At 50.5% G+C, this 19,696-nt stretch overlaps 1 protein-coding gene across 1 annotated transcript in view; it reads right to left on the bottom strand.

Moving 5' to 3' along the window:
- MPPED1 (metallophosphoesterase domain containing 1) overlaps window positions 1-19,696 on the bottom strand; it is an 85,842-nt gene that overhangs the window by 44,084 nt on the left and 22,062 nt on the right. Inside the window, exon 3 of the mRNA XM_027854420.1 lies at window positions 5,453-5,678. Within this exon, the coding sequence (XP_027710221.1) occupies window positions 5,453-5,678 (226 nt within the window). The remainder of the gene's footprint in view (window positions 1-5,452; window positions 5,679-19,696) is intronic.

The following is a 19,696-nucleotide window of genomic DNA, read 5'->3' as shown; positions in this document are numbered from 1 at the left end:
CTTAGAACAGGGAATGTCAGAGCTGGGAGGGGCCTTAGAACAGGGAATGTCAGAGCTGGAAGGGGCCTTAGAACAGGGAAGGTCAGAGCTGGGAAGGGCCTTAGAACAGGGGATGTCAGAGCTGGGAGGGAGCTTATATCCTGTAACTGAAGAGCAGAGTTATATTTGAGCTGGCAGGGACAGGGGCCCAGATTTTACCCAGGGCCTACAGTCAAACTATGAAGGAAGATTTCTCTAGTCATTAACAGAAGCTTGGGTTCTCCCGCCTGGGGGCAAGCAGACTGCCACCGCTCCCTGGAAGGGGCTGAGCCTGGCAAGGAGGGGTTTGGGGACGCCTGAAGAATGGAATATAATTGCCTCTCATTGCATGCTGTGCTCTGGAGTGGCCTAAGGCCGCCTTTGCCAGGGAGATCCCTCCCTAATTATCTCTGGCATCTTGGGGGCTGAGTACCCATCCATCTGGATAAGTGGGCTCCAATTTGGAGGCAAGGTACCCTGACAGCCTCTGGGCAGCGATGCCAGCCTGATGAGAGAAAGGGGAGGGGCGTCTGTACAAATGAGGGGCTCTAAGTTTGGATGTGCCCAGCTCCCTCGTGGCCTGGGGCTCTCTCCTACTGAAGGGCAGCATGTCTAGAGTCTCTGGCTAATTGGGACCAGACACTGCGAGCTGGTGTCTTTCACCTAAACCAGAGACAAGCTTTTAAGGAAGGGGACGCAAGCAACTGCCACACCAGATGGCCTGGCCCCGTCCCGGAGGTGTGGACGACTTGGGCTCCGCATCCCCCCCCCCGGCCTGGGCACATGCCCAGAGAAAAGAAGGGCCTGGTGTCTCCCATCTCCACTTTGAGATAACGGGGCCTCGGTAGTGGAAACCCAGCTCTAAAACCAGGGCATGGAGGAGACCATCTTCCACCCTTAACCTAGCATTCTAAACTCGTAGATCCTACAGACTCCTCACCCTGGCATTCAAGGCCCATTGAGTCCTACAATTCCAGCTTTACTGCAACTCCTAGCAACCCTCTTCCTCTCTGGGCCTCAGTTTCTTGATTTGTAAAATGAGAGGGTTCGACTTTCAGCTCTTAGTCTACGACTCTAAGATCCTGCTCCCCTCTGGATACTTTTGGAATGCTGACTTTGGAGTCAGAAGGCCTGGGTTCAAATGTTTCCTCTGATAATTACTAGCTGTGGGAGCTTGGCAAAGTCACCTTGCTTCTCTGAGACTTGGCTTTCTTCTTTGTAAAACAGGGATGGGACAGCGTGTACTGCCTTCCCCTCAGGGCTTTTGGGAAAACACTAAAATGTGATGGAAGTATTTGCCGCAGTGCCCCAAAGGATGGGGACCTGCATCGGCCACGCCTTGTTCCCCTTCCACGTCTTAACTCTGGCCGTCTTCCATTCCTTCCAAGGGGCCAGAGACTTGGAGCTGGGAGGGACCTTGGGGATCCACCATTAGTCCACCATTTTAGTCACATTTGACAGAATGGGGAAGTGAGGCACAGAGAAGTGACCTGCCCAATGATGGATGGGGGAGGTGCTATGGAAGCAGAGGTCGATTTAACAAGTTTGTGTCCCCTTTATATCTTAGCCCTGAGGGCGGGGACACAGTCTCTTTGTATTTTTGTATATTCCTCATGTCTATCATTATACTTTGCATATATTCAGATACCCCAAAGTATCTGTGATCGCATTAATTTTTGTTTTATCCAATGATGTAGATGGCAACCCATCTACCCCTACCCAACCTATGTGACCATTTTCCATGGCATCCCCAAAGTTCACCCCAGCGAGTCAACACAACATGCTGGAGGCTGTCCTCATTTTCTCTTGACCTAGAAGGTGTCAGGTGCCCAAGAAATATTTGTTGAATCAAACCGAATTCTCTGTGGCCAGGAATGCCCTTGAGTTATCCACAAAGTCTGCTTTGAGGAGCTTTTTTTCTCTGATAGTGAGCTCCCCATCACTGCAGGTGTTCAAGTGTTGTTCCAGAGAGTAGGATAGAGAATCTAGGAGCAATGGTGAGAAGGTACAGAGAGGGAGAGGTGGATGTGACCTAGGGGAAAACTTCTTAACAGATCACAAGTGGTGAGCTCCCCAGCAGTCGCTAGATGACCCTTTGTTGGGTATCTGATAGCAGGACAATCCCTGTTTCCATTAAGGGGTTGGGTGAGATGCCTTTGGAGACGCCTTCCAGCCCCAAGATTCTAGAATTTTAATATTCCATCTCCCTGGAACTGACACTAAGCAAAAGAAACAGAAAGAAACAAGGCTGAATAAGTGAAGAATGTTGGAGACAGAGGCGACAACGCTTTTCGGGGAAAGCCTTAATGTGGAGCCATCCGTCCCCAGCATCAGCACTGTCTGTCATCGTCGGTCAGTACATTACTCAGTCATGGCGGAGGCTTTTGCTGCGGCTGTGACATGATCCTTCCCACTCTATTCCTATCTGATGTCCCCATCTTGACTAATCTCCATTTTTCATCTTATTAATGGTGATCTTTAGGGCAATAGGCTTCCCATCAATCTGAAAATAACAAACAGGCCTGTTTTCCTACAACGTCACTGGCAGGCCATCCATTCCAGCAGGATGGCAGAGCAGGGCCATATTTCCCGAAACTCTGTCCACTGTCATCACAAGTGATGAGTAACCCATCTTGAGTCAGGAAGGCAGAAAGGGAGGTTATTTACCCTTCCAGGGGCTCCGTCTCCTGGGAGGGTCTTTAATCCTATTTGTTACTAGAGAATTTGAACTGTTCCTGCCGTCACACCTCTGCTCCTGCCCTTCTCCCCTTCTAGAATGTCCTGCTTTCTGGCTGAAATCAACCTAGTCTTTGACGCCCCGCTCCAAAGCCACTGCCCCCGAAAGCCGCTCCTCAATCTCCCCCTTGCCGGTCTCCTCGGTCAGCTTCTGGCTGACAGGGAGCCCTCCACTCGTCCAGTTTTACAGATGAGGAAACTGAGCCTGCAGAGGGGAGAACTTGCCTGGGGTCTCAGCAAGTAACCGGCATGTTCCAGTTTCTATTATTATTTTAGGCTTATTTATGCATTCCTGGACTATAAGCCTGAAAAGGCAAGGCATAGAGGTGGCGCCAATTCAGTGCACGTTTATTAAGCCGTTACTACGTGCCAAGTACTGAGCCTTGTGCTGGGGAGACAAACACAAAACGGTCCCTGCCCTCACAGACCTTGTATCCTCATGGGAGGAGGTGGGAGATACAGTATACACCTATGGCAAGGCTAGACAGTCAGAGAGAAATGGGAATTAACCAGCGGGAGGATCAGGAAAATACCCTGGCTTTGGACCCAGGCTTTGAAGGACACTCGCTGATGGTTCTAAGAGGCTTGCGAAGAGGGAGTAAATTCCAGGTCCAAGGAAGGTCCTGCACCAAGGCGAAGGGGCTCCCAGGGGATGTCAGAGAGGAGATCAGAAGGACGTTGCAAACCCAAGTGCAACCAAACCCCTTCTCCCCACCAGACAAAAATGTCAACGACTGCCCTGGTTATACTGGCAAACCCGCGGCAGCTCTGGAGGAACGGCTGGCCACACGGGAAAAGCCGCTGTGGGTGAAGTGAACACCGCCACGGGCATCTGGTCAAAAACACCCTTGAGCTTGACAGACACACACGGGAGCCACAGGCTGGGGCCGGGGTCTAGGGACAAAGGGTTCTGGGAGATTCCTATTTCTGTGCCTTCCAGAATTAGTGGAGAGCAGTCAGGGAGGCAGAGTGGCCTAACGGGCAGCCCCGGGCGGCGGAAACAGAAGATCCGGCTTCGTCTAGGCAGCGGGGCTTGTTCTGTCTGAGCCTCGATGTTCCCATCCGGGGATGGGGACGATAAGAGCAGCTGGTCTCCGCAGCTGGTGCAGACACCCAACGAGATAATACAGGAAAAGGGCTGGGCAAAGCACAGAGGCTGAGGCCATCCCCTCTCTGACTACTTCACCTGTGAAGGATTTCACGATTAAAATTCTCACCCTAGAGCCGGAAGGGAGCTCGCAGGCCCCCTCATCTTGTAGAGAAGGACACTGGAAGCCAGGGATGGGAAGGGCTTTGTCACACAGGGAACAGGTCTCAGAGGAAGGGTTTAAAAGAGTGCCAGGCCTGGAGTCAGGAAGTTCTGAGTTCAAATCCAGCCTCTGATACTTACTGGTGTGACCCTGGGAAAGTCACTGCAACCTGTTTGCCTCAGTTTCCTCATCTGTAAAATGAGCTGGAGAAGGAAAGGGCAAACCACTCCAATATCTCTGCCAAGAAATGACCCCAGATGGAGTCACACAGAGTCAGACACAACTGAACACCACCACCACCTCTAACACTAGAACTAGGGCTTTTCCCACGAGGCCACACTCCAGAATTGGAAGGGATCTGAGAGATCAGGTATTCATTTTAGCCAAGAGAAAGTGCAGCCCAGAGAAGGACTTCCCCCAGGTCACCCAGACAGGGAGTGACAGTGAGGGCTTGAAGCCCAGCCCCACCACAGGCCACGCACACACAATCTAGTCTCCTGGAGGAAACGATACACATCCCTGCAGAACGCCGCCCCCTTTGGCTGGCATGTAAGGCCAGGCTTCGGCAGAATCCCAGTTTGGGGAAAACAGGTTTAGCTAAAGGTGTTTGAAAGCCTGACCTGCAGATACTCTGCAGTAAACCAGCTTAATAATTAATGTGCATTATAAATAGCTGTATCAGAGAGTGTCTGTCAATGCTGCACCCAGGACCAGCACGGGCGGCTCATCTCCTGCCTCTGAGGCTACTGGCGGGAGTCATGAGGCTGCTACAAAGGGCGGGCAGAGGCTGCCCTCAGCCCAAGGAGGGGACGAGCACCTGGCCAGGGATGATATTCACTAGCCCCTGGGGACTCCCTGGAGGAATCCCCCCAGGCGCAGCAGCTGAGCCAGCCTGGATGCCGCCCCCCCCCCCCCCCAGGAGAGGGAATGCTCAGCCTCCTGAGCCCCACCCTGACTCACACCCCCGGGTCCAGTTCTGCCCCTGGGGCCAAGCAGGACAGTGCGAATCAGCAACAAGCATCTATTAATCTCTCACTGGGTGCCAGGCATACATCGTGAGCCTGGTTATCATCCAGGACTCCTCTTCTCCCAGATAAACTAGCCTTTTTTCAACCAATCTTCATACGACCGGTCTAAGGCCCTTCCCCATCCTGGCTGTCCCCCATGTCGCTTCTAAAATGGGGGGACCAGAGCAGGACACAGCAAGGCTCCAGGTGGGGCCCAGCCGGGGTCCAGGCACAGGGATACTCAGCTTATCAGAGATGGCCCCTCTGCCACTGCCTTCCCTCACTAGCTTCCCAGCTGAGCCACACAATGCCCATTGATGGGAAAGACGCCGCTTCCCCCCCAAAGCTCCCTCCCTCACGCCCTCTTCCACTCCATGGCGGTTTGACAAGGACAACAGTGAAGGACTGAGGACGCGCTGGGGCCAGCAGGGGCCTGCTTACCATGGGGAGCCGTAGATCCGGAATCCCCGCACGGTCACCTCTGAGTCCTGAAGGTAGATGCAGTTGGTTAGCAGGGACTGCACGTTCTCATAGTTCTCTGGCTTCAGCTTGGACACGGAAGGGAAATAGTAAAAGTCCTGCTTGATCAAGTCGGCCATGAATTCCTGGTCGAAGGTCAACTCATGGTTCCCGGCAATCACAATCTTGTACTCATAAGGCAGGCTTCCTGGGGGAAAACAGATGGCAATCAACCTGAGAGTCAGGGCAGGCTGTGCAGGGACCCAGCGACAAATGGCGGCATGGAGGGCTCTTGGTCAGCGGGCCTCTATGATTTACCTTGTGAAGTATCCATGGAAAGCTTGTACGCTCCCCTTGGCTACCATCTAGTGCCCACCGTGTGAATGAGTGCACTCTTTCCTCTGGTCCCAGAGAATGTAAATTAATTTTAACCTGAGACAAAGCCAAAAATTAGTGCAAAGATAAATTGGAGAGACAGTGTTGTACACCAAAAGTAAAGTTATAGGTCCTGGGTTCAAATCCCAGCATTTCTACTTGATATCTTTGTGACCTTGGGCAAATGGTTTGACCTCTTTAGGCCTCAGTTTTCTCCTTTGTAAAATGAGGGTGTTGAACAACAGAGCCTCTTCTAGTTTTAAATCTATGAACCTGTGTGACTTTTCCCAAGACACTTCCTCTCACAAGGGCTCAGTTTCCTCATCTATAAAATGGGAAGGTTAAACTAGGTGGTCTCTAAGGAACATATCACGTGGTATTGAAAACATAATGCAGACAAAAGTCAAATAGAATTATTTTTGTTTTAATTTCCAGGATAAGGTTTTTTTTTTTTTTTAATTACCCACAACGCTCTTTTTATTTTGCTCTCTCAGATATTTGAGAGTTGAGTGACTTGGACAAGTCACTTCCCTTTTCTGAGCCTCTACTTTCCACATCTGTAAAATGGGGACAAATGATGCATGCCCTACCTATCTCATGGGGTGGTTTTGAGGAAAGCGCTTTGTAAACCTTGAAGTGTCATAGCAGCATGGGCTGTTAGTAACCTATGGTGCCTCAGGGTTAAAAAGGAGCTCAGCAGTCATTCGGTCCAGTTATCCTTGAGCAGAAAGCCTTCTGCAGCATCTCTGACAAGGGATCCCGCAGTCTCTGTTCATAGACTTCCAGCGACACGGAACTCACTACCTACTGATTCTACTTTTGGGCAGCCCTATGTATTAAGAGGTTTTTTTCTTATATAGCCAAAGCTATACTTTTGCCCTCAACTTTACTCTCAGTCCTAGATCTGCCTGTAGTAGGAAGACCACAGAACCTGGAGTCAGAGGACTTCAGCCTGAGTCTCAGATCTGCTGTGCTGAGTGACCCGGCGAAAGTTCTTCCCCTCTCTGGGTCTCAGTCTCCTCTCCTCAATCAATAAGCACCTGGCTATCAGGAAAGATTTTCTTACAACCGCCCAGGGACAGAAGGGGCCACTTCACAAGGTGACAGCAGTGCCTTCTCTCCTCAAGGTGCCCACATGAGGACTATGATTCCCATTTTGCAGATGGGGAAACTGAGGATTATAGAGTCAAGTAACATCAGGAGCTGGGATTCAAACTGCGGGCTCTCCTGCCTCCGCTACGATGATGCCTCTTTCTTCACAAGTAGTGAGCTCTCTGTCATTTCAGGTGCTTTAAAGCAGATGCTGGCTAACTACTTGGCAGGGTTGTTATAGAAGGGAGTCCTGTTCAGCTTTGAGTGGACTGGATGCTCTGGCCAAGGCTTCTTTCAATTCTAAGATTCTATGGCTTGGATTTCCAGGAACCTGTGGGGTTTGTGTGTATGTGTTTGTATGTGTATGTGTATGTGTGTATGTGTATGAGTGTATTGTGTATGTATGTGTGTGTGTGTGTGTAATGTGTGTGTCTGTGTGTATATATGTGGGCGAGCATGGGTGTGTATGTGTGTGTGAGTGTATTGTGTGTGTATGTATGTCTGTGTGTATTGTGTTTATATGTACGAGAGTGTATATATGTGTATATGTGTGTGCTGTAAGTTGTGTATGTGTGCATGTGTGTTGTGTGCATATGTATGTGCGTGTATGTGTGTGTGTGCACGTGTTGTGTGTATATGCATGTGAGTATGTGTGTGTATGTGTTGTGTGTATATGTATGTGAGTATGTGTATGTGTGCATGTATGCTTGGGGGGGGCACCGGGAAACACTCCCTCCCCTAGTGCAGATGGGCACATTGTAGCTGCCCAGCCCTAGCGCTTACAGGGACGCCTTTGAGGAATCTAGTCCAACCCCCCATTTCATAGATAAGGCAACTGAGCTCCAGAGAAGGGAAGTCACCTGCTCATGATTGCACAGTCTGCATGGGTCAGTGGGAGGACTTGAACCCACATCTCCCTGAACACGAAGTCAAATTGCCATCCACAGGCCCCACAGCCCCACAGAAGCCTGCCTGTTTCTGGCTCAGAAAGTGCTCTCCCCTTCACCAGAAGTTGGAGCCCATGAGGACAGACCCTCTTGGATGGGGCTCCTCTGCATGTGCATGATGGGAAGGAAGCAATTTTGCACAGCCCTCATGGGAGTTCTAAGAAAGGGCAGAGAGGGTTTTATTCCCATGTGGACTAAGAGAATTCCACATAGTGTGACTGCAATGATTTTGGTATCCTAATCCCAGAGAAGTGGTCAGGGGCCCAAGAACGATGAGGAACACTTTCCCTGCCTGTGGAGTTTTTGCTGCGCTCTTCACTCCTTGGCTCCCTTATTATTGATAATAATAATTAGTCAGCCAATAAGCATTCATTAAGTGCTGACTGTGTACCAGACGCTGGGCTATGCACGGACGATCCAGAGAAGGCAGCCCATGGTCCTGAGGAGCTCACAGGCCAATGGGGGGAGACAGTGTGCGGATGGCTATGTCCCAACACACATGTGCATGCACACGCACACAGAGCTCCAGTGGCTCTCTGTAGCAACAAAACCCAAATCCTCTTTTGAGCACCTAGAGCCCATCACACCTTCTGGCCTCGCCACGCACTACTCTGTGTTGTCCGTGTGCTACTTTACATGGCCAATGGTCCAGCCTTACTGCTGATCCTTGCACGCACGCATGTAAGGCTCCACCTGCAGGCCCCAGGCACAGAAAGTCCCCCCCTCTCTGAACTGTACTCCTTGCTTACCTCCATCTCCCACAATCCCAGGTTGCCTTCAGAGTTCAGGTCAAATGCCACCTTCCACAAATGCTTCCTCATGCTCTCAGTTACTAACACTTCCCCTATCCATTACTTTATACACATATTTAGCACACGTGCATTTTATCTGCACTTTTGTGCATCTCTGAGCTTCCCTCCCTCCCCCCAAGAGAATGCTGGGTCCTTGACAGTTGGAGCTGTTTCGTTTCCTGCTTGTATCCCCAGAACCTACGGTGAAGCCCGGCACACAGCAAGTGCTTAATAAATGCTTGTTGACCTATTGCTTCCCCTGTCAACAGCTGACTGAAATTTCCATCGGCATCAGGCAAACCAGCAGTGATCTAATCCTGATATAACCAATGAAACCATCTTGTGACTAATGATGCTTCTGATCAGCAGCAGTGCTACGATGCGCTGTTAAAAAATCTCCCTCGTCACTATTTCTGGGGCGCCGTCAGAATGAAAGTCCTACCTGGGCCGCTGAAGGAGGCTCATTCAGTCTCTTCACCAGCCATTATGAAGGACTATTAGGCACGGACTCCTGTGCTCAGGGCCGGGACGCATACAGTGATCGTTAATCTATGGACCCTATTCTCAGAGCATCCAGAATCTCACAATGAGAGAAGAACGCGTGGTCTGCCGGGGTCCTGTGATGACTGACTGCCAGGGCATCGTGTACTCACACGCACCCAGGAATACGAGGCAAGGCGGCGCTATATGAAACTGGCTACCGACAATTTCAGAGCAGGAGAGAGGTTGGGGCCTCATTAGAGAGTGGTTGTTACTCAATCACCCTGCCTCCCCAGCTCCAACAGCCATACGGGACGACGGAAGAGAGTTATAGCCCTGTGGAAGGGACGTGATTCCTGGCTAGGATATCATGGAGCACTTACCAGGAGAGGAGGCATTTGAGGGGGGCCTAGAAGGAGGGGGAGAATTTCAATGGGTCAAGACAGGGTTGAGGAGCAGGAGGAGGGCATTCCAGGCAGATGGAGCAGTGTGAACAAAGGCATGGGGGTGGGAATCAATCAATCAGCATTTATTAAGCACCTACTGTATTCCAGGCACTGTGAAAGTGGGTAAGTGCAGACATATATGAGAAGCGGTCCAGTTTTACCAAAGCGTGGTATATGCAGAAGAGGGTATACATGAGAAAGCAATGGAAACGCAGAGACAAACGCATTGTAAACAATATTGAGCACTACATGATTGATGGCTAAGTTGGGCAGGCCAGCCCATGAACACTGAAGGGAGAGACCGGCGTGGCTTTGAATAATTAGGCCAAAACACCCTTGTGGCTCTCAGCCCCATGGCGACCCCCGCCTGATGCAGCCGGGTGGCCACGCCCAGTCTGCCCAGGCCTGATGGTCACTGGGCAGCTGCACCAGAGCAGGGGTAGAAGCTAGGAATAGGGGAGAAGGGGGTGGGCAAATTCAGTTCTCTGTACCATAATGTTTTCTCCTTCGTGTGATCCATCCATCCATGAGCCAAAAGCCGGTGAGAGCTGGTTACAGGCAGTGCCGGCACTAATGTATTTATGTCATGTTTCTGTCTGTGGGTGTTACTTAAGCAAATTAGCAAATTACTCTAACGATACGGTTACATTTGTTATCATGACACCCGCTGACTCTGACGCAAGCAGAGAACTGTCACTTTTGTGCTACTAAGTGTTGTGCCTGAAGGGGGAGCAACTTGGGCTCCCCTCCTCCTTTCTGTAGCAACCAGAATTGGAGAAGTGTGTGTGTGTGTGTGTGTGTGCGCGTGTATATGTGTGCATGCGTGCATGTGTGCATGCGTGTGGGGGGGCGAGCACCCGGACTAGGCATCATTTGGTGGGCTGCCTGTTCAGGTACGAGGGCCGACATGGGCTTCCAAACAGTCTCCGGCGCCCCTGTTGGCCAAACGGTGGCTGCTTTCAATCAGTATTCAGGAGCCCTTTCCAGTGTCCAATATTTGAAAATATTCCACATTTGACCATTCATCAAAGCCCCAAAGGCCAGAGCCGAGAACTCCTTGGAGATCGTAAAGGAGGGCTGTGGAGTTCAGCGGGTGATCGTCAGAGGCCCCAGGGTTGACCTCTGGCACTGCACTTACTGCTTGGGGGACCTTGGCAAGGTCGCTTCCCTGACTGTGAACCCCAGTTTTGAAGGTCCTGCCCATTTTTAAACAGAGATCCTTCTGAAATGCCTTGCCCCCCGTGGGTCTCGGTTTCCTCCTCTCTGAAATGCAGGGGGTGGGCTAGATAACCTCCAACATTCCTTCTAGCTCGACATCTATGCTTCTGGAGCGGGAGGGACCTCAGCTATGATCTTGCCTGACATCTGGGGAAAGCCGAAATCCAGATGACAACATCCGTGACCAGCGGGCTTCTCGAATCCCGCCGGAGCTGAGGAGCCCCCAGCTCCCCACGGCAGCCCACTCGGTGCTTGACTAGCTCCGCTGATGATGCAGAGAGACTCCGGGGGATGGCGACTGGGAGGGTGGAGCCCTTGGGTTCGTGTTATGGGGAGATCAGGTGAAGGATCCGGGGATGTCAGCAGGGAGGAGAGAAGATCCAGGGGAGACGGGAGAGTTCTCTCCAGGTGTCGGAAGGAACAGAATGTGGGGAGGCACTTGACTGTCTCTGGTTGGCCCCGGAGCTTGGAACATGGGAGGATGTTGCAAAAATACGAATTTAGGTCCGACCTCAGGAATGCCTCCCCAAAGGTGGGCGCTGTCCCAAAGAGGAGGGGCGCCTTGGGAGGGGAGGGGGAGCTCCCCTTCACCGGAGGTCTTGGAGCAGAGACTGCCCGACCACCTTCTGGCTGCACTGGAGAGGGGAGTCCCGTCTGGGTTGCAGGCCGCACCACACAGCCTCTGAGGGCCTTCCCGTCCTGAGATTCTAGGAGTTTCTGCGTAACTTGCAGACCATGACAAGTGCGAGTGAATCCCCAAAAACCATAGGAGTCCAGATCTAGAAGTGGAAGGGCCCTTGGGGCTCTCTAGCCCAATCCTCCCATTTCACGGATGAGAAAAGTGAGGCCCAACGAGGCCCTGGGTGCCACAGGCAGAGTGAGCCGAGCGGGAATGGAAATCCAGAGGTTTCTCTCTCCAGAGCCGGTGCTTGGAGCCGCACATACAGGATGCTTGCATTTCCTGGCGTCATCTTCTCCTAAAAGGTGATGATTCTTTATCGCTCCCAGTTCCCCATCCCATTTAAATGAAAATGTTGCCTTGAAACAGCCTAATCTGTTACATTCAACAAGCTCGGCGCCCGCTCCTCCCATCATCTCTGCCGTTTCCGTCTCTCCATATTGAGTTAGACGGGGTTTTAGTGTTGTCTAAATGCGGTGATGATGGAGTCAATGCCCACTTAATGCCTTCCTCTCTCATTCCACTCTGCAAATACAGCACTGAGGGAGGGAGGGAAGGAAGGAGGGAGGGAGGAGGAGGCAGCCGCAGCCCCACTCAACTGCCACTGATTGCATTTTTAGCACCTCTTTGACGCGTTCACTGTTTAAATACTTGCCGGATGTCTGGGAAAAGCACATTTCCACATTTGCCAGGACTGCACCCTATGGGATCCAGAATTACACGGGGAAAGAACGCCCCTTGGGAGATGGCTAAAAATGGCGAGGTTGCCCGCCATCTTGCCCTGGAGAAAAGCCTACCGCAGCTTAGACCAAGGAGACAGGGCATTTGATATGCCTAATCTCTCCTGGGGCAGGACACCCCCAGTTCCTCTGGAGAATGAGAAATGACTTACACTTAGTGGCTGACATTTAAATGGGGGGAGGGAGTCAACAGTTTCAAAGCACCTCCACCTGTTTTGTTGTTCCATCTTCCCAGAGGCCCTGGGGGCCCCACAGAGTGATCCTGGCCTCTCTCCTTGGTCACCCAGAGCCAAGTCTACGCCCTCTTCCTGTCTCTTGTCCATGACAGCCCTCAGGTGCTGGGAGACTGTTGGGTACCCTTCCTTCATGGTAAAGCCCACATGTTTCACTTCTCCAAAGAGCCGAGATATCATCATTATGGGCATTCCCTCTCCGGATGAGCATTCCAGCCCCTCTCAGCCCTAGGTTGGTGAACTGCTGTGTCCAAAAATACTCATCCCTTGATGGCTTGTTCTTTGGGGATGGATGTCTCTGTGCTTGGTTCAGCTAGGCCTTGCTAAGTCTACGACAGGAGATGTCTCATGGCCTAGGACGCAAATGCCCTGTCTTACCAGGCTACCCTCCATGCCATAGAGAAGCAGCAGAAGACGGTCAGAAAAGGGGATGACCTTGATGTCCTATTCAATGAAGAAGCCTCCAGGAGGGGGAACCCTTTAGGCCATGAAAACAACCTAGAATGAACCGAGGATGTATGACAGCAGAATTGGTATAGGGAAGGGGGAAGGCAAAGAGAGGAGGGGGGTGATATGATGGCCCTGAATGTCTGCAGAATGGGGGAGAGAAGAGAGAATCACAAATGGAAAAAAGAGCTTTGGAGAGGCTGGACTCTCTTGCCCCCTGTCCCTGCCCTGACTTTATAGGGCTTGCTCGGTCAGGGTGCCTGGTCTTCTAATTCCCTCAACCTTTGAGCACCTACTACCAGAATGCTAGACATTCAATAGCTGTGACAGGCTGCTGGACTGAGGAGAAAACAAATGTCCTCATCGATTCAGCTGGCTCTCAGTGTTCTCCATTCCATTCCAATGGAAAGCAGCTAAAACAATGGCAGGTGGACGGTTTGATTACGCCTACCTCTCCACAAGGTCACGTGGCTGGCTGAGCCCCAGCGTAAAGGCCCCCGGAGCTCAGATTCCTAAAGGCATTTGAGCCGCAGACCCTTGGATTCAGAACCTTAGAATGAAGCAGAGGCTCTTGGAATCTTGGACTCTCGAGCTTAGAATTGTGGATACTTCAGAGTCCTCAGAGCGCATTCACTCCAACCTCCCACAAACTAGAGCCCCCAAAACTAGAACGTGGAGCTCAGTGCTGCTCAAACTCACAACCCCTGTTTTATACGGTCGACGTCCAAAGCCGTAAGTCCTGGGATCACAGAAGGAGGAAGCCGGAGGTTTGTTGACTGTCCAGTGGAATGAGGGCAAAGACGAGAGTCAAAGCAGATGGGCCTGGTCCTGCAGTCTGCTCACACAGCTCAATTCACCAGCTGATGACCAACTTTGGACTTGACTTTAGACTCCGTGGTCTGGCTCAAAGTCATGACTAGATGGCCAGGGAGCTGGCTTGCTAACAAACTGATGCTTCCAAAGCATATTTCCACAGGTGCAGTCCAGCTAACGCCAACCTATGTATTTTTTAAAGCCCACAAAACACTCCTGGCTGTCCCTTCTCCCCAAAATAAGCATTTGGTTTGCTCCAGTAATCGGAACAAATATTTGAAAATGATTAGAACAAAATGTTCTGGTTTTTGAAACATTTTCTTGTTTTTTGGTTTTGTTTTGTTTTTGTTTTAAAGAAAATCAACTGTATTGGAAATGAACAAATACATGGACTGCCAGGATGTGGGCATGAGTGTGTGCTGGGGGTTGGAGAAGCATGGTTATGGGGCAGGGTGCGGGGAGACATAGAGATATCTGACCCCCAAGGGCCTGTCAGTTCTGACATGGAGCCACATTTACCTTGTGGAGAGTCAGAGAGAAAGAATAGGAAAGCGTGGAACCAGAGAGCTCGTGAAATCCAACCCCATCGTTAGATAAGGTGTTCCAAAAGTCTTAGTGCCATTTTAAGCTTTAATGGCTGGAGGGTCTAGTGGGAGAAACATCAAGGAAGCCCCCAGATGGAAGGGGATGTGTGTGTGTGTGTGTGTGTGTATGTGTGTAGGGTTTAAGAAGACAAGGAAGGAAGGAAGGAGGGGAAGGAGGGAGAAAGAGAAGCAAGAGAGGAAGGGAGAAAGAGAGGGAGAGAGGGAGGGAAGGAGGGAAGAAAGTGACCTGCCCGTGCTCATGCAATCAAGTGAGAGTCAAAAGCTGGAATTGAAGTCAGGTCTTGCTGACTCTAGGCCCAACTCTCTATCTAAAACTGGCCTCCTGGCTGTTTCACACAGCAGAGATATCTGAAACTTGCTGGCTGTGTGACCCTGGGCAACTCACTCAACCTCCTGCTGCTCCAGGCAAACTTTCCTAGACCCCAGGGTGCAGCAAAGGTACTGGCTTGTGCTGCTGGAGGGACTTTCCTCTCCTGGGAGTCCCCCATGCCAAGGACATCCGGGTGAGGCCCTCTCCCCACTCCAGGGTGTGTCCTTCTCCGTGTCCGTGTCGTCTCCCCAATAGAATGTCAGCCCTTGGAAGCAGGGGCTTTAGCATTTCGGTTCTTTGATCGCAGGTGTCTAGCCAGTCTACTATGAATTGAGAGTAGCATCCGGCAAACAGTAGCATCTCCACTGGTGCAGTTTTCAAGAACCCAGGATGACATCTACTGATAACCAGGCAATGGAGGAGACCTGGAGCACTGTCCAGGCCCAGTAACCCAGTTTGAACCCCCATCTTTGCTTAGTGACTAGTAAGTGGTGTGGGGCAGGGGTGCGGGGAAACCAACTGCTTCCTGGGGTGAGCTGCATAAAAGAAAGGGGGTCTCCCTGAGGCAGCTGGCAGAGGCCAGGGGAGGACTGAGACTCCAGGAAGCAGGCATGAGAGAGAAAATGGAGCCTCAACACTTGCGAACACTTACATCCACAGGGGCAGAATGAGGACGGCCCAAGTGAAGACAGCCATGGGACGCCATGGAGGTAGACCAACCTCCTTCCTGCCTGCCATGCTTTCTCACGCGATCCCAACAGAAAACCAGCGAATGGACCGACTGCCCATGGTGGGAAACAACTGCTGCCTTGTGGGAGCTGCAGAAGAGAAAGGGGCCAAGATGCTACCGGGACCAGCTCGGTGCTTTGCCAAGCGAGATGTCTCCTCCTGGCATCACGGCTGTCAGAGCAAACCCAAATTAGCTCCTCGGCCCCTTCACAAGTCCTAGTATCTTTATTTACATTTGCAACGCTGCAAAAGGTGTGAAATTATTCTCCTCTTTAAAATAAATCAAAGAAATAGATCTATACAATTAAAATGACTTTTTCTTTGGGGAACGAAAATAGAGAACCCCCAAATTCTTGCATTCAGTATTAAGGAAGGTGAGGGGAAGCAAAGCATCTTGGGAGAGCTGCAGTCAAATATCTTGTTTTGCCTCCTGATTCTCAGTCTTGATTAGCCCCATGGCCTTAGACAAATCACATGACCCTGCTGGCCCTCAGTCTTCTCATCTGCAAAATGAGAGGGCTGAACAAGGCAATCTAAAAGATCCCCCTGGCTCTAAGACTTGGAGACTCTATGTTCTTGGAAAAGCAATTGCAGTCCAAGAATGTAGCACAACCAAGCTTCTGAGGTATCCCATGCAAGCGTCTGGACTACCTGCCTCCTGGGAACTAGAGGCCCTATTATAATCAATTATTATCATTTATTATATATATTTTCAATTATACATATTATCAATTAATATCAATTATCAAGAACTATTATTAATCAATCTTAAGTTTGCTTAAGTAAGACTCAGTTACTGCCTTGAAGGTCTCACATGGGGGCCCTCCTCTGACCAATGAGGAAACTGAGGCAAGAGGAGATAAAATGGCTGTCCATCACCAACCACGAGTTAATGACAAAGCTGGGACCAGAGCCTAGGTCTCTGGGTCCCCCGGACCAGGCCTCTTTCTACTACACCAGAACCAGGACTCCATGCCAGGAAGGTTTGTCTAAGCTTGGATTCTTGCCATGAGGAAGGAGATTTGGGAAATTTAAAAATATTTGTGAAAATTCAGATCCTTATCTCATTGTTCATGGGCCTTAAGAAGGGCAATAAAAACAAATAACTACGATTAACCCTGACAATATAACGTATGTCCTAAGAGGACCCAGAGAACTGGAGATGGAAGGTGCCTGTGTTTAGCTGTATGTATCCTTAATGTAGTATAATCATAATAATATAACATTTATATAGCACTTACTATGTGCCAAGCACTTTACAATTATTATCTAATGTGATATTCACAACTGGGAAAGAGCTGCTATTATCATCCCCATTTTACAGTTAAGGAAACTGAGGCAGACAGAAGGATTTGCTAGGCCTATGGTTCTATCCACTGCACCACCTAGTTGTCCTAGGTGTACTAGTGCAAAAGTAAGCTCTTGGAGGGCAGGGACAGTTTCACTTCTGTCTTTATATCTCCAGTACCCAGCACAGGGCCTGCCTGGGCACATATGCAGTAGGCACTGAATAAATGCTTATTGACCAGTTGCCTGATGGATGATGAAAGAGACTTAGCTTCTACTGGAAGACTGTGGCTTGTGCACAGATAAGTAAATACACAAAATATCCCAAAACATTTCAAGAGGGAGAGACTGCTAACTAGAAGGGTCAGAAGAGGGTTCTGGGAGAAGGTGGTGCCTGCCTCAGGTCTGTCCCACACCTAGCAGAATGGAAGCTCCTTGAGGACAAGCTCAGTTTCATTTTTGTCCTTATGTCCCTAGCACCTAGCGGTGTAGCTGCTACCATTATTGTTGTTCATCCTTCATTCTGGGGAGCAATGACGTCAGGAAGGTGATGTCATGACTTACAAGTGAATTGGATATAAGAGGCGGGGCTGTACAGGTAGGTGCTTGATAAATATTGAATTGAATGGCTGCCCATTTTTCTTATCTGTCCTACTACTCCTGAAGGCCAGAGGCTGGGTCTCACTCAGCTTTCTACCGTTCTTGGGCCTTGGCACATAACGCGGGCTCGTGGAATGCCTATTAAGTCTCAGATGGAAGAGCCTGGTATTTCCGCCTGCCTGCCCCTCTTAAATCCCCAGGCAGCCCAGTGTGTGTCATCCTCCCTCTTCTCCCCCCTCCCCCTTCCCAGCCATTCTTTTGTAAATAGATAATTAGCATTTAAACACCCTATTCCTAGGGGTTTGTCCATTAACTTAAAAACGCTGTAATTACTAGTGGTCAAAATGGCAGGCTTGGGACTTGGAATTCTACTTTCTGTCCCTTCCCTGCAAGTCGGATTTCCGTCCTTTTGCAAAAACAAAACTTGGCTCTGGGAAGAATGTTTTCCCTTTAAATGCAGAAAATTAGTTAATTTTTAAAATAAATACCCAACCTCACTTGCATAATCTATGGCTGGCTTTCCTAAGAGGCTTGGCTTTTACCAGTCACTAACTGGGCCCTACAACCACCGGACGTAGAATGGCAAACAGAATGCAGGAAATACGATGTTTTCTGAGATCTGGATGGGAGGTTCTGCCTGTGACCTCCCAGGTACAAGGGGGACACGGCAGGAGGCATCTCAGGACTGGAACATGGCGGTGTGAGAGCGCACTTCGTCAGAGATGAGCAGGTTTGCTGGGGTGGTGGGGCAGCACTGTGTCTGGGGAAGAAAATCACCTACCTGGAGCTAATCCGAAAATGTGACGGGAGACTTATGGCAGAGAGATTTGTGGATGAGGACCCAAGCTAGAGGGTAGAAGTGTGCTACGGGCCACCAGGGCAACTGGAAGATACGGAAGATGGATTACTCATGCGGATCTCAGAGCTGGCAGAATGTAGTATGACAAGGAACTTACCGACCATTTCGGATTCTAAGAGGGGGTGCAGACAAGAGACTCACCACTCTCCCTATGCTACACCACAGTGCCTCTAAAGCTAACAAGGGTGTGTGTCAAATAGCACTCCTGGGTTTAAAAAAAAAGAGAAAACTTGCAAAAGGACAAGATGGGAAGGAAAGCCGTGAGAAAAGTAAGCCCTATGAAAAGGACCCGGAAGGTCTTAGTGGGCTGAATGTTCTGCATGAATCACTGGGATAATGTGATAGCCAAGAAAAGCTGGGACGCATTAATAGAAGAGTACCCAGCCAGAGGGAGGGGATGGTGCCACTGCTCTCTGTCCTGCTCAGACAACGACTGAAGGGTTGTGGTCAGTTCTGGGCACCACAGCTGAGGAAGGCATTGACAGGTAAGAAAGTGTCTAGAGGAGGATGACTAGGAGAGCGAGGGGACTAGAGTGTGTGAAAGACACACTGGGAGGGGTCTTAGAACAGGATTGAGTCCCGATTTACAGAGGGATGCTAAGTTCAAAGGAGGGTAAATGACTTGGCCAGGGCCACAGAAATACTTGACAGTGGAGCTAGAGCCAGACCCCGGGTCTCTGGATTCTAGCTCTTTCCAGCCCAGTCCACAGCCACTACCATTCCCTGAGTTTTCACCAAGGAGCATCTTTGGGTCTCAGGGCTGACTCTGGAAGCCGTGAATGAGGAGTCCCCAAAGGGCCTGGGCTGAGTCTCATTGTTGGCCTTTTTTCTCCCTTTTCCCCCTTTAACAACTTAATTAAGGGTTTGCTTCTCTTACTATATTTAACTGAAGTCCTCGGTCCCTTTTTCCATCGTCATAGATGTCATTTTATGTTAGTGCACCAAGACAAAGTTAATTATCGCTTCTAACTCTCCAGCTCCCCTCACCATCTTCCCTCTCTCTCTCCCTTTTGCCAAGGCCATTGACACCTCATTATCCAGTAAAGTTCAGACTCTCCTGTGTTGGCTGTTTCTCAGTCCCCAGAATCCCAGACTCACTGGGCTGGAAGGGTCCTCGCTGGATAATGAGGCCAGACCACGCCCTTGGTCAGCAGCATCCTTGCTGCTGTCCTGGTGAGAGGGATGCTGCCTTTTCCACTCCTGGCAGCTCTCATTTCCTGGCAGTTCTCTTGTCATCCGCCCAAACCTGCCTCTTTGTCCTCTCCCCTGCCACCTGCCATCCCCCTGAGTTCTGCCCTCTGGACCCTTCCATGGGGCAGCCTTTTGAACACTCAAAGCCAGTTACATTGTCTGTGAAATCAAGCCCCACCCTCCCGGACTGGATCTGCACTCCCCGAAGGAGCTGGTCCCCAGTCCCTTCAGCAGACTGGTCACCTTTCTCTGGACGCTCTCCTGCTTTGTCAATGACTTTCCTGATGCCAGAGGTAGGAGTGCCCTTAGAGCTCCTGACCTGTTGTTAGGCATCCTAGTGAGTTCCTGCCTCAAGTCTCTCCCCACTCGCATCCATCCTCCACT

This window comes from Vombatus ursinus, unplaced genomic scaffold (genome assembly GCF_900497805.2).
Source record: "Vombatus ursinus unplaced genomic scaffold, bare-nosed wombat genome assembly UNPS02010394.1, whole genome shotgun sequence".
In the NCBI taxonomy this organism is placed as follows: Eukaryota; Metazoa; Chordata; class Mammalia; order Diprotodontia; family Vombatidae; genus Vombatus; species Vombatus ursinus.
Note: the sequence above shows the minus strand (reverse complement) of the source record. Positions and strands in the feature narration are given on the sequence as shown.